We start from the raw sequence: 23,045 nt of genomic DNA on the forward strand, positions 1-23,045 counted from the left end.
ACTGTTGGAGAAGAAATTCAAGATTATTTCAGTATGGATAAACAATACTACTAATCCTGGACTAATCAGCATTAATATGAATCTCTGCCTTAATAGCTGACTTACCCGAAGGTTGAGCTTATGCCGGAGATCTATTAGCTGCTGTGGAGTGAGGTTGGTTATCTCTTCATGTTCATTGTAAAAATTTTTCTCAAATGGTGGATAGTCAATCTGCAGGTCCAATTATTCAAAGTTAGTCTAGAATTCAAGATTCAATCCTGTAAGTTTGATTTTAACGCAAAATCACCTTTCACAAATACTATACAAGTAAAGCCATAACCAGCTAGAAAGAAAAAAGGAATTCACTTATTCATGACACAAATCCTGAAAGTACAACCAGAACTTTTTCCCATTCCTGTTTGAACAGCCTTGGTGCAGACCAAGGAATCTCTAATGCCAAAGGACTCAGATATTCTACCCTGTAATATTTAAATATGCTTTGCGGTAAGCTGTTCACCTAGATCTAGGCCTCTGATAATATTTCTAAGGAGTTCCATTCTTTTTAAAAACATGGAAATGTTTATGTTAACTTTAAAAAAAATGTACTGTCAAGCATTTCCAATTCCAAAGAGGGAAGAAGTCATTTCTGCTACTCCTCTCATAGCTTACTGTACTAAGAATACAAAGCACTAGCATATTACCACATACGAATCTGGCTAAATGATTCTCTTTCTGACATGTTATGTCTACAATAAATCTATTTATTTTTTAAGGAGAACTTAAGCCTTTGATAGGTGGTCAAAAATTTCATAATTCTAGATACAGCTTAAAATTAATTATCATTCTATGGTACTATCAACAAAGAGAAAGAACCAAGTTCTCCTTTAGCGTTATTAACAGGACCTTTTATTATGCTCCCCACAATGCTGCACCAAGCCCTTTTCTTCAGTTCTCTTATCAAAACAGAAGCTCCATGAGGATAACAGTTTTTGTCTTTATTCACAAAAATCTACAAATATCTAAGTTTTTTTACACACACACTTTTTTTTTTGGTTTCCAAACAAGAGGAAAAAACAAAAGGACTGTGAAGAAAGGGTATTCTTTCTTCATTTCTGGTCTCTCCTGGCAGACTTCTCATTACATTAGGACAACTATGGGATACACTCCAGGCAGGATGAAGCTTGAGTCCTCTGTCAAGTATCTCAAATATTTTATTAGACAACTATTTCAAATACTTCTGTTTTTTCCCTTATTATATTTCACTCTTTACCACAGGTGCAGCCTCCTAGATAGGTTTCATTTATGTAGCTTCATTTGCCACATGTAAAATGCCAATTCCTTAAGTGCTAACAGCTGCACAAAAGGAAATTTAAAAAAACTGAATATAACCCACACTCTAGTCTAGACCAGTAGCTCTCAAACTTTTTGGTCTCAGGTACCCTTTACACTTAACAAAAATACAATGAGATTTCATTTTTAAAATGGTTATATCTAGTGTTATTTACTGTATTAAAAATAAGAAAAATTTTAAATTTATAATTCATGCTCAAACCCCATGACACTTAAACATATACGCTTTAATAAAGACGAACTCTGACTTCCCTGTTGGCTCAGACAGTAAAGCGTCTGCCTACAATGCGGGAGACCCAGGTTCAATCCCTGGGTTGGGAAGACCTCCTGGAGAAGGAAATGGCAACCCACTCCAGTATTCTTGCCTGGAAAATCCCAAGGATGGAGGAGCCTGATAGGCTACAGTCCATGGGGTCACAGAGTTGGACACGACTGAGCGACTTTACTTTTCAAAGATAACTTTATTTTATAATGCTGCTTCACATTTTTCCAAATCTTATATTTCCTATTGCATTCAAATTGCTGCAATGTGTTGTTCTGATTAAAGCCAAGGAAGAAAACCTGGCCTCCCAAAGATACGTAGTTGGAAAAGGGAAGAGAATATTTATTAATAACCTTTTCAGATGCTTGTGGACTTTTACTCTTTTGACACTACATTCAACCTTGACAGGTGCACATTTCTTAAAGGTTATTTTCATTGTGTAACCCAAAACCATATAGACGGAACTTTCACATTTTGTCACACTATAATTCATGGGTCTATCCTGCACTTTGAATGGGCCCTTTACTCATGCACGATTCTGTAACATCATGCACTGGCTCTCTGAAAATACTGGTTCACTGAGATGGCTTGAAGATCATCCAAAACATTTCACTGTGTAACTAAAAAAATACACATTTCATGGCTGATTATCAACAGATAGAAAGCTGTCACCTATAGCCACCACCCTGAAAGCACCCAATTTCGTCTGATCTCGGAAGCTCAGCAGGGTTGGGCCTGGTCAGTACTTGGACGGGAGGAAGCTGTCAAGCTCACTGTGACGAATTCAGTTTCCCAAATCCTAATTTCTGCCTGAAAACTTGAGTTTCTTGAGTTTCTATCACTGACAAGACACTCCTGTTTTCCCTGATGTATCATTCACTTTCTCAAGTGAAAATGGTATTCTATGAAAAAAAGCAGCTAGCTCAGTTCACAACTTGAACACGTAAGTGTCTTTCTGTGAGACAACTGTCATATCTTGGCATGCAATACAAATGTTTACCTGCCTTTTCCCATTTTGTTACATGGATTATAAGAGTAATGTAAGAGTCAAGATGAAAGAAATAATCGTTATTGTTTCATCAAGGATATTCTTAAGTGAAGCTGGCTTTTACTTTTGGTACTATAACAGTCACATAGGGAAGAATGCAGTGACTACTGGAACAACGATAACCACTGTCCCGTTTCAGGCTAATGTGTCAGCATTGCTTTTAGTCATCACTGCAAATGCTGACGCAATGAAGAGGACAAATAATCTTAGCATTACCATGAAAATTCTTTTGACTTTGTAGACTCCATGAAACGATCCTTCTAGGTGTCCTTGGACCACACTTTGAAAACCACTGCTCTAGATCTAGAATCACTAGGGTATGCAAGCTCCAGTCTGATATTTAACCTGGATGAAATACTGATTTTTTTCCCCCAAGTGAGTACACTGATATCCTCATTTCCTTTTCCTGATGTAAGAACAGCCTTTCAACTGCCCCAGATCTGGGAGAAATAGTAAAGATTTATAGCAATTAAAAAGCAAATGCAGGCCCAGGGACGCACAGTGAAAGGAAGATGGTAAGTGATGGTATGGAAAACAAGCACAATTGCTTGAAAAAAATCCTTCACCTAAAACTGAATGTGAGCAAGAGACTCAGCTGTACCTTGAATAGTACAGGCTACAAAGTCTCAACCAGTCAGTCACCTTCTGATTTAACCACTTGGCAAATATGACAAAATCCCAAAGAAATATTCCCATGACATAATAAAACATACGAATCAGAGCAGTATTCTGATACTGGGAAAACCTAAATATTAAAGCTGAAGAAAACCACATCGGCTTCAAAGAAGAGTCAAATTCAGCAAGAAATACTGTACCTCTGAATGATCAATGGGAGGAAGAGGATCGATGATTTTTTTGGAAGGTGCAATTGGATTCCCATCACTATCATATTCCAAATTATCTTCCTCCTCCTCTTGAACCACACCAGCAGTTGGATTCTCTGCCATGTACCGAAAATAAGCTTCCTGCAGGAAAGCACAAGATCATAATCATACCCAAGTATAACGGAACATTTTTGCTTCTGTAATTAGTGCGCACAGCATACCAGATGACTGCACAATTTACATACCTACCCAGTAAGACAAGACTCTTACTAGCAATGATTCCTTTAACAATAGCAGCATTCAGAGGGACAACCAGAGGAAATGAGACAGTTACTATCATAAAGTGATTTAGCTTGCTTAACAGAAGACTTATAAAACTGTCAGTTCCACAGCCTTCCTGGGGTGGGGTGTCGCCTACCTACCCTGCTGAGAGCTGTGGAACACACGCTGTGGCTTTACCAGTCCAAGTCTGGAAGCTGACACTGATGAGAAGGGTCACCAGCCTAGCAAGGGCTCACTCTGGGTCCCTTCTCTCCATCCCACAACTGAATGGGGAAAAAGACACTAACGGACTGTCATTTAACGAATGTTTCATCTTGAAACACAGAATCACAAACAGAACCCTTAGAAACAGGTCAAAGTTAGGTGTTACTAGAGGTTGTCTGTAGATCCCACACTATTCTACTTCTTGATTTATCAGAATAAACATTAATTTTGGATTAAAAAAAAATCACGCTGAGTAAAGCTCATCTTTGTTTTTGATATCGTACTTGACCAAAATTTCCATCTTCAACACAGGGGAAAGCCACATGAATCTTTATATTACCAACTGGTCACACAGGTAGAAAAGGAGCAAATCAAATGACATTCCCTGCTGAACATCAGGAATGGCCATTTCAGTGAAGACAAGTTCTAGCTTGTCCCCAGGACAGACTTTGTGGGGTGAAAGTAAAAGATAGAAATACTGCATAGGAACTCACTTGGTCATCTTCCTCTTCAATGTCATCTCGAATACCCCTGGAAAAACAAGCGGAGAAACAAACTTCCCTGCAAATGTTCCACATACCCAGCTCCATACTTATAGCATAGTGTTGAATTCCATACAGGACAGGAACTCTCAACACTAACAATAACAAAGCAGCAGTAAGCACGCTGGAAGCCATCCATCCACCATGTATGTCTGATTTCACACCATAAGCTGCAGTTTGCATTTCTTTTGAATGGGACGATGTGGTACCCCCAGAAACATCAAATATATCAATACTAACAAGAATATAGGGAGTAAAAACTTGCAAAGAGAGATACCCACGGGTCCTAGCCTTGTATATCCCACACAACAAACACAATGCAGTTGTGAAAAGGACTTTGTATTAAAAAACAGAAACAAGAAGAACACCTGTATTTTGTATACACTAAAGATGGTCACAACTGTCTTACTGTGCCCCAGAGTTTTTAGCTCTGAGTAACTGAATTCAGCCAAAATCCTCAGGGACAGAGAGAAAAACTACATCAACTCTTTTTAAAAATCTGGAACTAAAACAGTTCATGTGGAGAAGTGGACCTTCACCACTTGCATTGCTCTCAGAAACTATGAAAAGTATAGTTGCTGAATTCCCACAACCACTGTTTTTTAATCAGACTTTCTGCCTACCCTAGAGCACTTGCTACTCCTAAGGCAAGCAACACCACCAGTGGAGGGCAGCTGGAAGGGGACACGACACACGATAAGCCCCCAAGAGAGGGCAGACCCTCCCCCTGGCACAGGCACCTCAGGGAGGGGCTGAGCACTGACTGCCAAGCAGAGGGAAAAGTCCAACCCGCCTTCCTGGGCTTGGTAGCAAAAGCCGTAAGAAAAGTAGATTCAGCAAGTGAAAGAGGAGAATTCTCTTTCCTAGAAAACAAAGTATTTCAAGCTCTGACTAGTTGCTAAAGCATGTCACCCTCAAATCAGGTTTTATGAATAATTATTGTTACATCTTAAAAATCAATCGCATACGCATAAACCTATTTTATATTAGTTATGGGGATAAAACTCAGAAAAATGAACCCAAACTACTAATGATGCTCTCTTGCTTCCCTGTGTAATTTACTCTTGTGGTTTACTAAAAACTATTTACAGTTGAATACCAAAAAGAATGCTTTTCAATTACTGCAAATGCAGTCATCTCTATTACCTACAGGAATATTATTTAAAGTAATAACTTTAAGTTAGGACATCTGTGTAGTTGCATTTTACTTTATAAACTCTGGGGGAACAGGCTTTGCAATAATGTGGCAATTTTCATGTAACCTTTCTGAAGGAGAAGAAAACAACTTACTTTACGTTTTTTCTTTCCTTGTCCTTTTCTTCAAGCCTCTTCATGTCTCTAGCCGCCTGATCCTAATGAAACAAAAGGCAGTATGGAATCACCAACTAAAAACACTGAAAGGAAAATTTCTTTATAAAGAATTTTTAGATTCAAACAAGCACCATCACAGTTTTAGCTATGCATTTGACAACTGCACTTTGATGCAATCAAATTGTTTTTTGACAATTATTTTTTTAGAGAGAAATACTCATGTTCTAAAAACTTGACTATATATGCAGATTCCATAGTTTTTATCTGCAAATATACTATGTGTGGAAAAACTAGCAAAAATGCTTGATTGATCACTTTTTTTTAAAAGAGTTAATGATATAATTACCAACGGGGCTAGTAAAAAATGCAGATCTCTGTATCTGGCTCTAGAAAGGTGGTTCTGAGCCTTGGGTGATTCTATCCCCTGTGGACATCTGGCAATATCAGGAGACATTTTTTGGTTGGCACCACTTGGGGTGGAGGGAGCTGTTACTAACATCCAGTGGTGAAGGTCATAGATGCCTCTAAACATCCTACAATGCACAGGACAGCCCACCAAAGAATTATCCAGCCCTAAATGCCCTTAGGTTGAAAAACCTTGCACTAAATAAACTGCAGCCATGAAATTAAAAGACGCTTGCTCCCTGGAAGGAAAACTATGATCATATTAAAAAGCAGAGACATCATCTTGCCAACAAAGGTCCATATAGTCAAGCCTATGGCTTTTCCCATAGTCACGTACAGATGTGAGAGCTGGACCATGAAGAAGGCTGAGCACCCAAGAGCTGGTGTTCTGAACTCTGGTGCTGGGGAAGACTCTCAAGAGTCCCTTGGACTGCAAGACCACCAATCAATCCTGCTGGAAATCAACCCTGAATAATCATTGGAAGGACTGACGCTGAACCTCCAATACTTTGGCCACCGGATGGGAAAAGCCGACTCACTGGAAAAGACCCTGATGCTGGGAAAAGCTGAGGGCAGGAGAAAGGGGCAACAGAGGATGAGATGGTTGGACAGACAGCACCACTGACAATGGACATGAGTTTGAACAAACTCCAAGAGACAGTGAAGGACGGGGAGCCTGGCATGCTATAGTCCAGGGGTTGCAAAGTCAGACATGACTTAGTGACGGAAAAACAACAAATAAATCTACTAAATCAGAACCCTTTGGGGTGGACTTAAATACATGTAGTTTTTCCATTTTTCATAGGTTATTTTTAAATGGCAAATTGATAATTATTGATCTAAATTCTTTGCTTTATACACAGGAAAATCAAGGGTAGAAGAATTAACTACTTTTTGCCAAGGTTAAAACACATTCTGCATAACCGTTTCTTGTTGTAAAGCAATGTGAGTTTTTCTGACTTCTTTAATTTGGATTAATGCAATACCTTGGCAACAATACTCTCCCCAAGATCAGATAATATCCATCTCTCTGTCTGAAAATCAGCAAAACACCTTTGGATACTACAGCAAAAAATATCTGGAAGAATGATGTTATATCAAAAAGATTTAACCTCCAAACAGCTTCAACTATTTGAAATTCCAAGCAAGAGAATTTGGACCATTCTTGGATACTCCTACTCAAAAAGGGCTATTCTAGCTTGCACTACCAAAAATTAAATCTAAATTTAAACCTCAAAAATCAAGAGTTGATTTTTATTCTAATTCATCACCAGGGATCTGAAAAAATAATAAGAAACACAGCCCTTTGGGAAACATTCATGTGTCACGAAGATTAAAAAAAACCTAAATCAATATGTATATGATATCTCAAACAAAACAAAACATTTATCCATTGCCTCTACTTCTAGAGAGAATCATTTAACACATTGCATTTACAAAATTGCTACCATCTTGCAAAGCACAGGTATGTTCTGAGTAGTTCTGGTAAGCATTACGCAGAAATACACAACACAAGAACTCAGATGCTGAATGATATAGCAAAAAGAACATGGGCTTTGGAGTTTACATGGGCTTTGGAATTGAATCCTGGCTCTGCTACTTTTTAGGTACACATTCTTCGGAAAGTAATTTATTCTAAATCAAATGTGGGAAACCCAAAATACTCAACGATTAGCAATTTCACAATGAATGAAGTGAGCTAAGATAAGGAAAGTTCTATTCTTCTGACACAGACATGCTTTGCTTGCATTTTAGTAAGTTGTTTTTGTTTAGCTGCTAAGTTGTGTCCAACTCTTTTGTGACCCCATGGACTGTAGCCCTCCAGGCTTCTCTGTCCACGGGACTTCCCAGGCCAGAATACTGGAGTGGGTTGCTATTTCCCTCTCCAGCGGATCTGCCTGACCCAGGAATCAAACCCACATCTCCTGCTTGGAGTCACCAGAGGAAGCCCTGAATATTCTAAAGAAGCATGCTCTAATTTTTCTTTTAACACATAGCCCTGAGTTTTACTCTCAGATATTTGACAACAGACCCACGCTCAGGAAAACTACTTCTCCACTATAAGACAATTACAACACAAATATGACGGTAAAAGGCTCTAAGCAATGGCCTCAGAGTCAAGAAGACAATAGGGACTGATGGGTGAAGTAGAAAAAGTCTGCCTTGCCCAAAGCAGGCAGTTACTCTGTCAGCAACAGCCTGTTTTTTGCCACACAAGAATGCAGTCCTAGTCTTGCCACATTTTTCACTTTTCCAGAGACTGATCTTTTAGATAAAAATCTCTGGATCTTTTTTTTTTTTTTAATATCTGGATCTTAAAAATGTTGGCTATTTTTAAAAAGCATCATTTACACCAAACAAAAACACATCTTTAATGGATTCTTTTTCTCCCCTATTTCCTTAGAGGAGAGATGAATTCTGGCTGAAGACTTCAGGTAACAAGTAACTGAGGAATCTAAAAGGACTTTACTTCATAAACAATAAAGTGACAGTTTCTGAGCAAGAGGAGTAATATGGCAAGAAACATGCTTCAGTCCAATTATTCTGTAGCTGTATACTACACGAACAGGAGAGCAGAGAGCCTAAAGAAGGGAGAGAATTAAGAGTTAAGGTACAGGGGAAGATGACCAGAAAGGAAACAGAAATAGATGCAAGAGATACTGTAAAGACTGACAGAACCTGGCAAATGATGAGAGGAAGGCAGCACTATGTTCTGGACAAGAGCCAGTTCTCAGGACTACTAAGCAAGAAAAATTAGATTTGCATCCTAGCTCTGCCACACAGTACCAATGTGGTTCGGAGAAGTGATTTGAATTATCTTAGGGTTCAGTTTTTTTATTAGTTAACAAGTTTTATATAGTTTTTCTGCCTATTCACCTTTGTTATTCTAAGGAATAAATGAAGCAAGTCATGAACATGCTTGATCAGTTACTAGACAAAAAAAAAAGGGGGGGGGGAATTCCCCGGCAGTCCAGTAGTTAAGACCCCGCCTTCCAATACAGGCAGCACAGGTTCCATCCCTGGTCAGGGAACTAAGATCCCACATACCACACAGCAAAAAAGAAAATGAGAGAGAGAGAAAACCCAAATAAGAAATGAAAGAGGAAAAAAAATCACAACTGATAACAACAACAAAAAAGCTGTAAGAGAATACTATGAACAATTAGATGCCAACAAACTCAACAACCGAGAAGAAATGGACAACTTTCTAGGAACATACAGCCCACCAAAACTGAATGAAGAAACACATAACCTGAACAGACCAAACACTAGAAATTAAATAGAATCTATAATTAAAAAACTCCCTACAAACAGAAGTCCAGGACCAGGTAGCTTCACTGGGGAATTCTACCAAATGTACAAAGAACTTACACTGATCTTTCCCAAACTCTTCCAAAAGACTGAAGAGGAAGGAACACTCCCAAAGAAGTGTTGGGAGTGAAGCCACTATCTATGAAGCCACTATCACCCTGAAACCAAAACCAGACAAAGACACTACCAAAACATAAAAGTATAGGCCAGTATCTTTGACAAGTATGTGTGCTGTGTGCTATGCTCAGTCGCGTCTGACTCTTTATGGCCCCATGGCCTGTAGCCCACCAGACTCCTCTGTACATGGAATTTTTCAGTCAGTTACTGAGTCACTTTTTGCTGTACAGAAGAAATTAACACAACACTGTAAATCAACTACACCTTAATAAAATTGGGGAAAAAAAAAAGAGGGGCTATTTAAAGGAAGAAATTAAAGCCAATGTGGGAATTTTCTTGCAGTCCTGTGGTTAGGACTCTATGTTTTCACTGCGGAGAACCAGGGCTCAATCCCAGGTTAAGAAACTAAAATTCCATAAGCTGTTTATCGGGGCAAAAAAAAAAAAGTTAAAGGGACCAGGGGGACACACCCATGTAAAAATGGCCAATATGTTTCTAGAAAAGCAAAGCTGAAACTAAAGAGAGGCTATGGAACTAAAGATATTAATTTATTCACACAGAAGTGAAGTTTGGAAGTGGGTGAGTTCACTAAGGAATGTGTGAAGCCTGCAGACGGCACATTAACGCAGAGAGCTGTAGGGGAGTCATCGTGAGAGACTGGGGGAGGAGCACAAGAATGACAGGCACAGTCACAGGGCTAGGTGAAGGTGTTTTTTTGGTGTAATCATATGGTATGATTGCTTTTTAAGAGTTAAAGACATAGAAATACCAATAGATGAAATGATATGTCAGAGATTTACTTTAAATAATGTAAAAGGGGGTGGGAGGTGTCAGATAACAAAAGAGTGGCCAAAGTGTTACCTGATAAAGCAGGGTGAAGGGTACATGGGAACTCATCTTATTATTCTACTTTATGTGTTTGAGATTTTTCATAATACAAAGTAATTAAATAGAAAAGTCAGAGACATGGGAGAAAAGAACAAAATACAAAATCACAAAAAACCTAGTGAGAAGAGTTTTAAGGAGGAAGAGGTCACAAGTCTCAATTTCTACAGCAAGGTCACGAACATGGATAAAAAGAAATAAACACTAAAAGTACTGAATACAGAATCTGTAATTTTAGAAAATCCCTTAAGTTTAATTATCTTACATATATATGTATTCAATAAAAGCTAGATCAAAATAATATTCATTCCATTTAAGACTATACCAAAAATTATTAAAATAAAACATACACACACACACACACACACTTGAGCCACTATGTTCAAGGCTTACAGTTCAAATTCCTAGGCACCAATCATCTCTGAAAATGCTTACAGGGCCATGGAAGTATATTTAAAAAACTATGGAATACAAGAGCAAAATTCTCTCAACAAAGGGCCAATAACAAATTCTGTCTGCGGACTAAAGCACTAGGTTAATTTGACCTGTTTCTAATGGCTAAAAATGTTAACATAACAGAGTTGATACTTGCCTCCACTTCAGCCATGAATGCCTCTAAGGGATCATCATCACTGTCAGAGTCTACTGGCTTGGAATGGAATTGCTGGCGGGTAGGTGAGTTCTCAGCAGGAATGTAAGGTAAATCAACGTTGCTAGAATCTTCTTCCTCATCTTCAAAATATCTGAAAATTAAGATGCATGATTGATAGAGTGAATGTTTAAATTTGGGGGTGGGTGAATCTTTCATTTAACAAAATTTTTATTATGGTATATGTTACCATTTAGAGATTTTGGTCCTTTGGCTTAGGACCTAATTATTAAGTATCACTTGATATACGCCAAATTCTAATACTGCAAAAAAACCACAGCAGATTCTCCATTTCAGTAGTGTCTGTTAAAAATTACATTTCCAACCTGGGCTGGTGATCTGTTTCACCCTAGATAATATACATGTTTCAATGCTGTTCTCTTGAAACATCCCACCCTCGCCTTCTCCCAGAGTCCATAAGTCTGTTCTATACATCTGAGTCTCTTTTTCTATTTTGCATATAGGGTTATCGTTACCATCTTTCTAAAGTCCATATATATGTGTTAGTATACTGTAATGGTCTTTATCTTTCTGGCTTACCAGCCCAGGTTGGGTACATGAGACAAGTGCTCGGGCCTGGTGCACTGGGAAGACCCAGAGGAATCGGGTGGAGAGGGAGGTGGGAGGGGGGGACCGGGATGGGGAATACATGTAAATCCATGGCTAATTCATTTCAATGTATGACAAAAACTACTGTAATGATGTAAAGTAATTAGCCTCCAACTAATAAAAATAAATGGAAAAAAAAAATTAAAAAAAAAAAAATTACATTTCCAGTTCTGTCTAAAGGGATCCAATACAAAATTATCAACAGCATATCACTGTTGAATAGATACAGCAAATATTAAAGCATATGATATGGAAAAAATACTTTTGTATGAAATATCAAAAGCCTAGTTTATTCTTCATGACCCTTTAAAACTTTTAGAGATTAAATTCATAAGGCTAAAGACTTTCTTAAAAAGTTCTGGGCTTTTTCCTGAGAACCAAGAAAAAAAACTTCTAGAATTGAAAATAAATGCTCAGGAATATAGCCAATATTTTATAACCTTTAAAAACTGTGAATCACTCTGTTGTACACTTAAAACTTATATAACATTGTACATGAACCACACTTCCTCACCATACTATGTTAAGTATTCAGAAAACAACTTCGACATCTGGAAAATGTTTCCCTCTAACAGATATCCCAGAAAAGAATACAGATATAGCTATACACTAAAACAAAACAAAAACACTGGTTAGAGCTTACCTCAGAATTAAATGAAAGAGTAATACAATAGAATATTAAAGAGATCAAAACTAGAGCCTAAACTTCAAAGCATTTCAAGTCTTCATTTAAAAGCTGTAACCATTACATGTTATATACACACACACACACAAATGCATATTTATTTATATGGTAGTTTCATTTAATGTATCCCTGAGCTGGTAAACTGCTCTCTAGAATGATGATCCTGGACTTACTTATGAACTTAATTGCTAAATAATATACCAATTTTAAAAAATGCTGCTAAATACTTTAAAAACTGTGATCTTGAGGGTTAAAAAAAAAAAAAAGCTCAATAGTGTAACAACCAGGCTAGAAATAATAGCAGTACAAGATTTCTTTAGACCTGACCAAAGGAAAAAAAAAAAAAAAAGAACTTAAAATCTGTACAGAATTAGAGCTCAAACTTTCAAACCTCAGCTTTTCAACAATCCCCTTATTAGACAATCAAGTTAGAAAAGGTAACTGGTAAATATGGTTCCTGAGAACTGTGAGCAAAAATCTGAGATTTTCCTACCACTATAAGATGTTACAACACAACAGTTTAACAGTTTTAAAGACTTTGGTGTTGAGTCAAACTATGTCTCTACCAGTTCTGACAACTGCCTGTGTTTACCAAACAACTTCTATGCTGTAAATAAAAAACTTCAGTAAAGACCATCAAAAGCCATGTAAATTAAATAATTTAATTTTAAATAAAACACTTTAGTCATATTTAGGTTTCAATGGCCCCAAATCCGTTTTGGAACAAGGAAAAAGAAAGGACCACACAAGTATTATAATCCTTATGAATGAGTGAACGTAACAATTTAACCTGTTAGGAACAATGCAATTCAGTGAGATAACCAACTTAAGAAGTCATGTTATTATTTGAGAGACAAATGGTTTCTTTGCTTCAGGTTTTTTGATGGAATGAATATCTCAAAACCTAACCTTGCTAAATTACCAGATATTATTACCACTTACGCATTTTCTTCATCAAAGTTGGCCCGTTTAGAACCAATTTTGTAGAAAGAAGGGAGCTGTGGTGGAGCCGATTTTCCAAAGCCAGAAGAAGAGCTGGTTGCCCCAAAGGCACTATGGGACTGTTGTGGGAGCTTCGGTTCCTCCTTCTTTCCAGCACTGATGGCAAAACCTCCAAAGCCAAAGCCCCTCTTAGTGCCGGGGCCACCTTTATTCCAGTTCATGGTGTCAGTGACTGATCTGTTAGGAACAAGACACACATACAAATTTAACTTTATATAAAGTGAACAGCCCACTGATGTTTATGTCTCTTCCAACCTTTACCTACAATTTTAAACATTTGCCTCTCAATTAAAATTTTAATTTTGGTACAAAAAAGTTTGGCACAACACTGTAAATCATTTATATTTCAATTAAAAATTTTTTAACTTCGGACTTCAGATATGCAATATGCTAACCTTAATAAAACAGTCACATTTTCTTTTTTTTTGATACACATTTTTTAATTGGGGGAAAATTGCTTTACAATTTTGTGTAAAATTGTACACAAAATTGCTGGTTTCTGCTGTACAACAGGAATCAATCATAATTTTACACACATGGATGCGCGCGCGCACACACACACACACACACACACACCCCTCCCTCCTGAGCCCCCTTTCTCTCCGGGAATCAGTTAAAATTTTACACACATATACACACCCCTCCCTCCTGAGCCCCCCTTCTCTCCGGGAATCAGTTATAATTTTACACACATATACACACCTCTCCCTCTTGAGCCCCTTTCTCTCCTGGAATCAGTTACAATTTTACACATATATACACACCCCTCCATCTTGAGCCCCTTTCTCTCCCCCTGAATGTCACATTTTCTGAAACATGGAAGACATCATAATTCATTTTACTGAGACCTCAATCGGAACAGGAATTTAGTATTTAATATCATACCCTTCAAAAAGATTTGATTGCCAGTTGAATATCTTATTCAGTTAGCCTACTGTTAAAGATTACAAAGAAATTTCCTGAGCATCAATCAAACTCATTTAAAAATAAACTTTTTATCTTATTAGCCTTGGTTTCAAAAAACCATTTTTTAATGACACAAGTTACTGAAGTTTCACATAATAGCAGAAAACTCACAAAGCAAAAAAGAACAAAATTTAACACTACCTGACACTCCTCTCCCAAATACACAATTTTGTTGATATATTTTGCTATTTTTTCTATGTATATGTGTGTACACACACACACACAGATTTAAGATCAAAACTGAAACCATACTGTACATATTGTTTTCCTGATTTCTGCACCTTATGATACACATGACTGTCTATGTCAATAAATACATTTCTCTACTTCTGTTTCTGTTGTTGTTTTTTTTTTTAGTTGCTAAACATTTCACATATTTTTGTCCATACTCTTAATTATTTCCTTATGCTCAATTTTTTAAAAACACAACAGCTTATCAAAGGGGAATGTGCATTTTAAGTTTCACATTTGTGGAGAAGTGTCCATTATACACTGAGTAACATGATAAGGGCATAAAACAGGTAGGTGGTATGAGTCAATGTAAAAATATGTGTCACCTGTACCAAGACAGCTGGAGGGCTGTTTATCAAAATGTTAATACCAATTATTTGATTTTTACTTTTTTCCTCTGTATTAAAGTTTACCATTAATAAGAAAAGCTTATATGTTTATAAAAGACTCTGCAGTCAATGTGAAAAGAGTTCCAAAAACTGCTTTTTACAATGGCACTGCTGAAGTGACTAGGAACAGGAAAACACGCTCTGCTCTCTGGTGCTATACCCTGCTCACCGGTTCTGTTTTACCGCTGGTACACAGTACTTAGTTCAGTCTGTTTAGTATTAAATTTGGTTTATGCTTTGTCAATCTCTACCCTTAGTTCCAGTTAGGGGCTGTCTTTACTCATTTTGGACCTTTCGTAGAAAATATTCACGGTTAGGGTAAGCACTTTATAAGTAATAGCTTACTCAAACATAAGTAAGACCATTTCCCTGCCTTCTTCTGGAATCCCCTAAGAGGAATCAACATAATTCTTGTGAGATGATATTTAGTTAGAAGATTTACAAGCCAGAAAATTTTAGCATCTGAGAGTACTGTTTAACCAATCTGTGAGCCTGGCTTTCCAAGAGCTGTTCCTAAGCAACAAAAATTACAGATTCTGAATTTTAACCTTTTTCCTAGTGTATATATATAATGCATAATAAGAGGCTAATAATAATTAAGCCATTAAATTATGGATTCTGAATTTTATCCTTTTTCCTTGTGTATATAATGCATAATAAAAGGCTAATAATAAATAAGCCATTGAAAAACATATGTAAAGGAAGGATGGAAAAAACAAATGTTGGTAGATTTTAAGAATTACATGAACAATCTCATGGCTTATTGAAAGCCTGTTGTGAAAGTTCAGGCATTGTATTGGGTGCTGGGCATTTATCAGTGAAAGATACAGTCTGATTCTCAAGGATTTCAGTGTAGTTTTAGAAAGCTTACAAAAAGAAATGATGTGTAGAGGTATTATACAAAGTGCATTCATCGACAGCCCAGGAGAAGAGTACCCAACCTACCATGAATGGGGGACAAGACAGTTTTTCTGGAGGTGACAGTGGTGTGAATTTTTTAAATCCGAAGAGGCATTAGACCAGGGAAGAAGTGTCAGAGAGAGAATTTTAGATCAAAGGCACTGTAAATGCTACCACAGAGGACTGGAAATATTTCAGTGCAGCTAGAGTTCTCTAGGACATCTGGGAAAGTTGCAGGGCACATGTTCAGAAAGACAAACAGGGCCCAGATATAGGGTTGGTATACTATGCTAAGAATACACCATACAAAAATATACTCTGCCAGTTGTAAGGAATCATTAATTTTAAGCAAAAAAGGGGACATGTTTTGGATCACCGTTTTAGAGAGATCAGATGAGAGATGGCACGAAAAGTTGGACACAAGGAAAGTGGTTAGGATGTTATTATAAAAAATATAGATAAACCACATCAAGGTACTACGAAACTAAGGAAGTGGCTATGAGGAAGGGTGGGGTGTAGACCTGATGCTTTACTGAGGTATTTATGAGGAAGAATCAACTGGGGAGAATGACCAACTCAGACGTGGAAGCTAAGGCAAAAGGAAGAGTCTAGAATAATTTTGCAGGGTTCTGGCTTTTACGGATTGGGTGAATGATGGTGCCACTAACAGAGATGGAAACCCAGAGGGTGGAGAAGCAGGTAGAAAGTGAGATCAGTTCACAGTACCTATGGGAGCACTCAGGATAGCTGGCAAGTAAGGTCTGTGACTGCAGAGAGAGGTCTGTGAAGGAGTTGCAGGTCCCACACAAGCTTCCGCGTGTGAGGTTACTGATGTAGATAAGCCAGCACAGACAGAGGGCACAGAGCGAGAAGAGAGATGTTAGCGGAGGTCTACGCTTAGGAAGGATCGGGGAAGAGGCGCTCGCGTGAAAACTTGACAAAGAACAGAGAGAAAGGGAGGACAGCAGAGAACAGTGAATAGATGGAGAGAAACTTTCCAGGCAGAAAGAAACGTCCAATGTTAGTAACAAAAGAGGAGGGGGCGGAGGAACTGAAAAGCCCCTGTTGAAGCAGTAGGGAAAAAGTTAAGTGATGATCGGTAAGGGGAGAGGCTGAAGATAAGGTCAAGAGGAGTACAGATTACTTTCTAGGCCATTTACCAATGTGAAAGAGTGTGAGGTGTTAACTAGAGGAGTTTTGCTTTTTGTTTAAGGAAGACATCTAACCATATTTATGTTAAAAAGGAAAGGCCAACACAAATAGAAAAACTGAAGATTTAGGATGACAGGAAAAATCACAGGAACAGGTGTTGCCGAGAGCTGAAGAGAAAAGACCAAAACCTTTAACAAGGAGTAAATAACACTTCCCCCTAGGCTAAGGACAGGAGAAAAGGATGGGCATAAATTAATCCTACTAAATAACCAAAGGGCTCAAATTACAAGAGAAATAAATCAAATACTTGGTTTTAAAAATTCAACTTCTGCAGACAGGCAAGCGGCGTGACCTTGGGCAGGTGAGAGTTGCTTAATAGCTTAAAAATATGCAACACTTTAACTCTTCCAAGATGTGGGTCAACCAAAAGACAAAGAACCCTTAAGTGCCCCCACACCTTTCACTAGTGTGATTGAGGTCATGCTGCCCATGTTCCTCAGTTAACTGACTCCAGCAATGAGGAACAATTGTGCTTTCTCCAACGCATGACTGGAGTGTCAGCGCCACGTGGGTGAGGGCTTTTCTTGTTTTGTCCAACGTAGTATCTTTGGTGCCTGGTCTATACCGTACTCAAAAATTTTTCGTTGAATGGATAAATATCAGGCTCTTCAAAATTCATCCCAGTATCTGTGAAATCCATCATCTCCTATTACTATGAGCCTTGCTATCGAGCCAGCCAGCTGTCCTGATGAAATCTCAGCCAGGTCATCCTCAGACACCACTGATTTTGACTTTCTTGAACAGGTTTCCTACTTTTAGTCCACATGTACAGCTACAGCCCTTAACAATCAGAAGTCTGAGGGACTGCGGCAGACAGAAGCAGCACAAGATGGCCAACCTAATCTCTATTTGGTTTTATCATTTTTTTTTTTAATGAGCCCTCCTCTGCTTAGGTTATAAGTCTATGAAAAGTAATTTGCATTCTCTAGGCAAACACTGGAGAAGAGAAATCTACTCAATAGTTAATAAGGAAGTCAGAACATAGTGAGGATATTAAAAAATTAATGTAGTCCACCATTCATGGGTCTTCTCAAAGCTCCCTTTATAGTGGCTTCTTAAAAAACTAACCATAGAACTACATGATACAGCATTTCCTGTATATGCATGATATAGCATTACTGTATATATACAGTATATACCCAAGAGAACTGAAAACAGGGACAGACATTTGTTACACCCATGTTCCAAGTAGCATTATTCACAAGACAAAAGGTGGAAGCAACCCAAGTGTCTACAGATGGATGAATAAACTAAATGTGGCAAGATAAATATATAGCAATAGTCAGTCTTAAAAAGGAAGAAAATTCTGACACATGCTACGACACGGATGAGACTGGAGGACATCAAGTTAAGGAAATAAGCTGGACTTCCCTGATCGTACAGAGGATAAGAATCTACCCGCTAGTTCAGGGGACACAGGTTTGATCCCAGGTCCGGGAAGATCCACATGCCCTGAGGCAACTGAGCCCCTGTGCCTAGAGCCTGGGAACTGCAACAAGAGAAGCCATCGCAACGAGAAACCCGCACACAACTAGAGTCTCCCTCGCGATTAGAGAAACCAGAGGAAGCCGGGACACAGCAGCGAAGACCTAGTCCAGCCAGAAATAAATAAAAGAAAGAAGCCCGTCACAAAAGGACAAATATGGTATGATTCCTCTAACATGAGGTACTTAGTCAAACCCAGAGACAATGTAGAAGGGTGGCTGCCGGGAATTAGGAGGAGAGAGGATGGGGAGTTATTGCTTAATGGGGGGAGAGTTTCAGTTTTCTAACATCAAAGAAGTTCTGTGGACACTATGGTGCTGATGGTAGCAAAACAATGTGGACATACTTAACATCCATAAACTGTCCACTTGAAAATGGTTTCGATTTTTCATGTGTTATTTTACAACAGTTAAAAAAAAAAACCACCCTTGAAAATCAAAGAATCAGAATTCAACCACACAGGTATTTTTAGACTGTTATTTTATCTGGTTTATGAGGGAGAATGATGCTGTCCAGACTTCAGTTTCTACTCTAAAATGCAAATTTACTTGTGAGATTTCAGCTACATTTTTTCTCTTTAAAAAATAGTGCTTTTTAAAATAAAACATTTACTTTGAAAAAAATTAGCTAATAGAACCATAAGCATAACCATAAGCAAAATGTTTAAAGCATTTGCTTTAAAGAGAACAATGTGAGCTGGGTCTTAGAAATAATAAACATGTTTTATATAGACCAATAAACACTTTCTGTTATGTGCCCAGTACCGAGGAATAACATCTCTCCCTTCCCTTAACCTACAAGAAGTGAAGGAAATAGCCCTATGAGGTAAAATATTAAATGAAGTAACAGTGGGTCAGAAATAAATAGCAATAAGAGAAAATTAGAATTCCTACCTCTTTTGGCAGGTGTTTATTAATATTTTGGAACTAGGGGAAGTCACACTCAAAGGTGAGCACTCAAACCTTCTTCAGGATTTCTCCAGACCCTGACCCCTCACCTTCTGGCCATACACTTCTGATCCTGTCATTCCCTTCAATTCAACAGCTCTCCAGTTACTCAATCAGGCTGGAATGAGACTCTCTGTTGTGGCAATGAACTGCTTTACATGCACTCTGGTGAATGCTCTTCCCTCTACCTGCATTCCATTCCCACCAGGTCTCTCATTGTATCTACCAAAGTCCTATCCTTCAAAGCCCATCTCAAATACCAACTCCTAGAACTATGACATGAATATGATTTCCCAGAGAAAAGCTACTTCCTTCATTAAACTCCCGTTCTAGTCTTAAAACACCCAACATCTATCTGTGTTCTTTTTTTCTCTCTCCAGCTCCACGTTACAAGCTCTATGGCTAAAAAAGCAGGCTTATTCTTTTCTCTTTTGTTTTCCAGAGAATACACTCATCATTCATGTTTATTCAACATATAGGAGACCTAGGGAGATTCACAACTTGGCCAACGAGAAAAGTTAAGGACAGCATAAAGTATCAATACCTACTTGGTACTGTTTTAGGCACTAAAACGTGATTTAGTAGAAAATCTTAACAGCACAGTAAAGCAGCACAGGCCATGGAGCCAAGCTGCCTATGTTTAAACACTGGCTTTGCCAACTAACTTGATGCGAACTTCAGGGACATTATTTAGCTTCTCTGGCCTTACTTTCCTCATCTATTGGATGGTGAGACTGTCACCTACCTCATAGGGTTGGTGTGAAAAACTGAATTCACACACAAAAATGCACCTGGAATAAAGCTTGGCAAATAGTACACAATGTGTATTAGCTGTCATGTTTATCACTATTATTTTTTTCCCAGAAATCAATCTCTCCATTGGTAAATGGAGAATATCAAGTTAAGACTTCTCAAGTTTCTTTCAACTTAGAGATTCCGTACCTTGGTGCCACATGACACTGAAGATGTCAGAGATCATTACAAGTTGACAAATGGGGACAGGCTTCAAAAGAGAGCTAGAACCCAGAAGATGAGTTTTTTTTTTACACGGAAAGATGTAAGCTGACAAGAGAAGTATGATGCAACAAAGAGGAAAGCTAAAAAGGGAGGAAAGCTAGAAACAGCAAAGTCTAGGAAATTTGAAAAAGTGTAGGAACATAAGGAAGTAATTTGGCTAGTTTATGTTTTGAGAAATGGTGGAAAATAAGATATAAATAACTTTAAAAATAGTAGACTAAAAACAACTGATTATAAAACCACGTTACTTTTTCATTATCATTAACATTGTGTTTTTGAAGTAGGAGAAAAATTTCTAGTGACAGTTGATCACCATCTACTCTAATAATCTGCCTTGAGAAAAACTCACACACTATAAATCTGATTCTTTAGCAAGAATCTGTACAAAACCCAGGAATTTCAACACATTCTTCTAAAGCCAAAATAAGTAAATGCTAGATTACACTTGTTTTAGAAGCATCTCTTTTTTCTTTGCTGGCTTAAAGAAACAAAGAGCTGATTACATAAAGATCTGATAAAGCTAAAACATAAAGAACTGTACTCTTCCACAAATTGCACTAAATTATTAACAGTGTAGGTCAGATCTTATCATTCCCCTGCTCAAAACTCTGTTTCCATCTCAGGCAGAAGAAAAATGAAATCTTCACAACAGCCTAAAAGGTCCTGGTTGTTTGGTGCTCCCTGCAACGCCTTGTTCCCCTCCCTGACCTTATCTCCTAAAAATTCCTCCTTTTGCTCACAGTACTCCAAGCAGGCTGGTCTTCTAACTGTTCCTCTAACAAGCCAGCATTGTCCTCTTCAAGGTCTTCATATTTGCTGGTTCCTCTGCCTGGAAGGATCATTCCTCCAGAAATTAGCTGGGCTCACTCCCTCACCTCCTTATCTAGTATGCTTAAACATCAGCTTGTCTGTAAACACTTCCCTGACCATGCTGTTTAAAAATACAACATCTCCCCATTGCTCTCTTCAGCTTTATTTTTTTCACCTAAGGCATTATCATCTTCTAACATACAGTATAATTTATATATTTGTTTTCTCACTACAACGTTTCATGAGGGTCGGGTCACAAACCAAGAACACTGGTAGGGAACAGGCACACATAAGTTAACAAAAATATTTCTTGAGTGAATGAACTGCAGATTAGGCCATAGTATGTCCCATCTGGGTACAGTAAAATACAACATACATTTTTTTTTTCCTTCACCACTTAAAGTCTAAAAATGAATTTTGGTAAGAAAGACCTTCCACTGGGCTTGGCTCTGGAAAGTTAAAGTGAATCAAAACAAAATCTCTGCTCTTTAGGAGTTCGGTGGTGTGTATACAGAAAATAGATATATACAAACATCATTCACACACACACACACAAACACCAAAATGTATGGGAAGCCAGAGGAATCTGAATGACCGCCCAAAGGGGTGAGGGGGCAAAGCTTTCGCTAAGATGATAAGAAAGCTACGATTCCCCCGAACTCTCGACTAGTATGACTGCTCTTCCTTATATTATTGGTGCGTAAGCTTGCAACTCCATATAAATTATTTACCCACATCAGAAAGGCTCTTTAGCAGGCCGCAGAAAAGTTTTGTGAGGAGGCTGATGCTAGTCAGAGATACACTCAAAACTACACAAAGATCACCGACTATGCCTTTCACTGTCTTCAGATTTGGCAACTTTGGCCTGGCAGGTCCCCCGATCTGGAGACTAGCATCTGCTAACTGCTGCTGGCTCGGGTCAGAATCCTCCCCGTGCCGATGCCTCCCGGAGCCCAGCACCCTGCAAATCCCTTCCCGGACAGGCGAGCGCCGCCTCCGGAAAGCCGCCAACTGGGCCTCATTAAGAGTTGTGGGAGAAGCGGGAGCCGTAGGAGGGCGACGAGGCTTCGAAAGGCTCCTCGAGTCTTCAGTCCCGCACTCCTACCCCTCCCCGGGCCCCTGCGCCTCGGCTTCCTGGAAGCTCCGCCGACTCTTTGTTAAGAGAGGCCGCGGTTCCCTGGCCCTCACTAGGCCCCGCAGTTGCCTGCGGTGCCCCCAAGGGGTTACGGCCCCGCGTCCAGACCCACCTCGCGCAAACCTGCTACTCTGGCTGCAGAGGCAGCTGTTGCTACCGCCGACGCGGAGAGAACCTCACGGCCCGCAGTACGCGCGGTCCAGGGCCCGTCCCGCCGCGCTCCTCCCTCTCCGCCCCCTTCGCTGCCGCCGCCGCCGCCACCGCCTCTTGGCCCGTTGCTGACGGAGGGGGGAGGGGAACAAAACCGGACATGCGCAGTGCGGAGAGCGCGGGCCGAAGGGCGGAGCCAGGTCTACGGCTCCCGGAAGGCGCCGTGGGCTCTGGGCCTTAAGGCTCCCGGATACCTCACAGACGCCTCAGAGCCTTACAGCCATTGCTGCTGAATGAGGAGTGTTTATGGCCCGTATAGGGAGTGGGTCTGGGAGTG

At 39.0% G+C, this 23,045-nt stretch overlaps 1 protein-coding gene across 2 annotated transcripts in view; it reads right to left on the reverse strand.

Moving 5' to 3' along the window:
- Positions 1–22,970, reverse strand: part of DDX42 (DEAD-box helicase 42) — a 35,675-nt gene extending 12,705 nt beyond the window's left edge. Inside the window, exons 1-7 of one of the 2 annotated variants that reach the window (XM_020875207.2) lie at positions 22,671–22,970; positions 13,407–13,643; positions 11,114–11,264; positions 5,782–5,843; positions 4,444–4,480; positions 3,455–3,604; positions 106–210 (exon numbers count right to left, since the gene is read on the reverse strand). In XM_020875207.2, the coding sequence (XP_020730866.1) occupies positions 106–210; positions 3,455–3,604; positions 4,444–4,480; positions 5,782–5,843; positions 11,114–11,264; positions 13,407–13,627 (726 nt within the window). In that variant the 5' untranslated portion in view covers positions 13,628–13,643; positions 22,671–22,970. Of the gene's footprint in view, positions 1–105; positions 211–3,454; positions 3,605–4,443; positions 4,481–5,781; positions 5,844–11,113; positions 11,265–13,406; positions 13,644–22,670 lie in introns of those variants that run through there. The other variant, XM_070479512.1, reaches the window with a different exon arrangement.
- Positions 22,971–23,045: the final 75 nt, after the last annotated feature.

Source organism: Odocoileus virginianus, chromosome 17 (assembly GCF_023699985.2).
Source record: "Odocoileus virginianus isolate 20LAN1187 ecotype Illinois chromosome 17, Ovbor_1.2, whole genome shotgun sequence".
Lineage (NCBI taxonomy): Eukaryota > Metazoa > Chordata > Mammalia > Artiodactyla > Cervidae > Odocoileus > Odocoileus virginianus.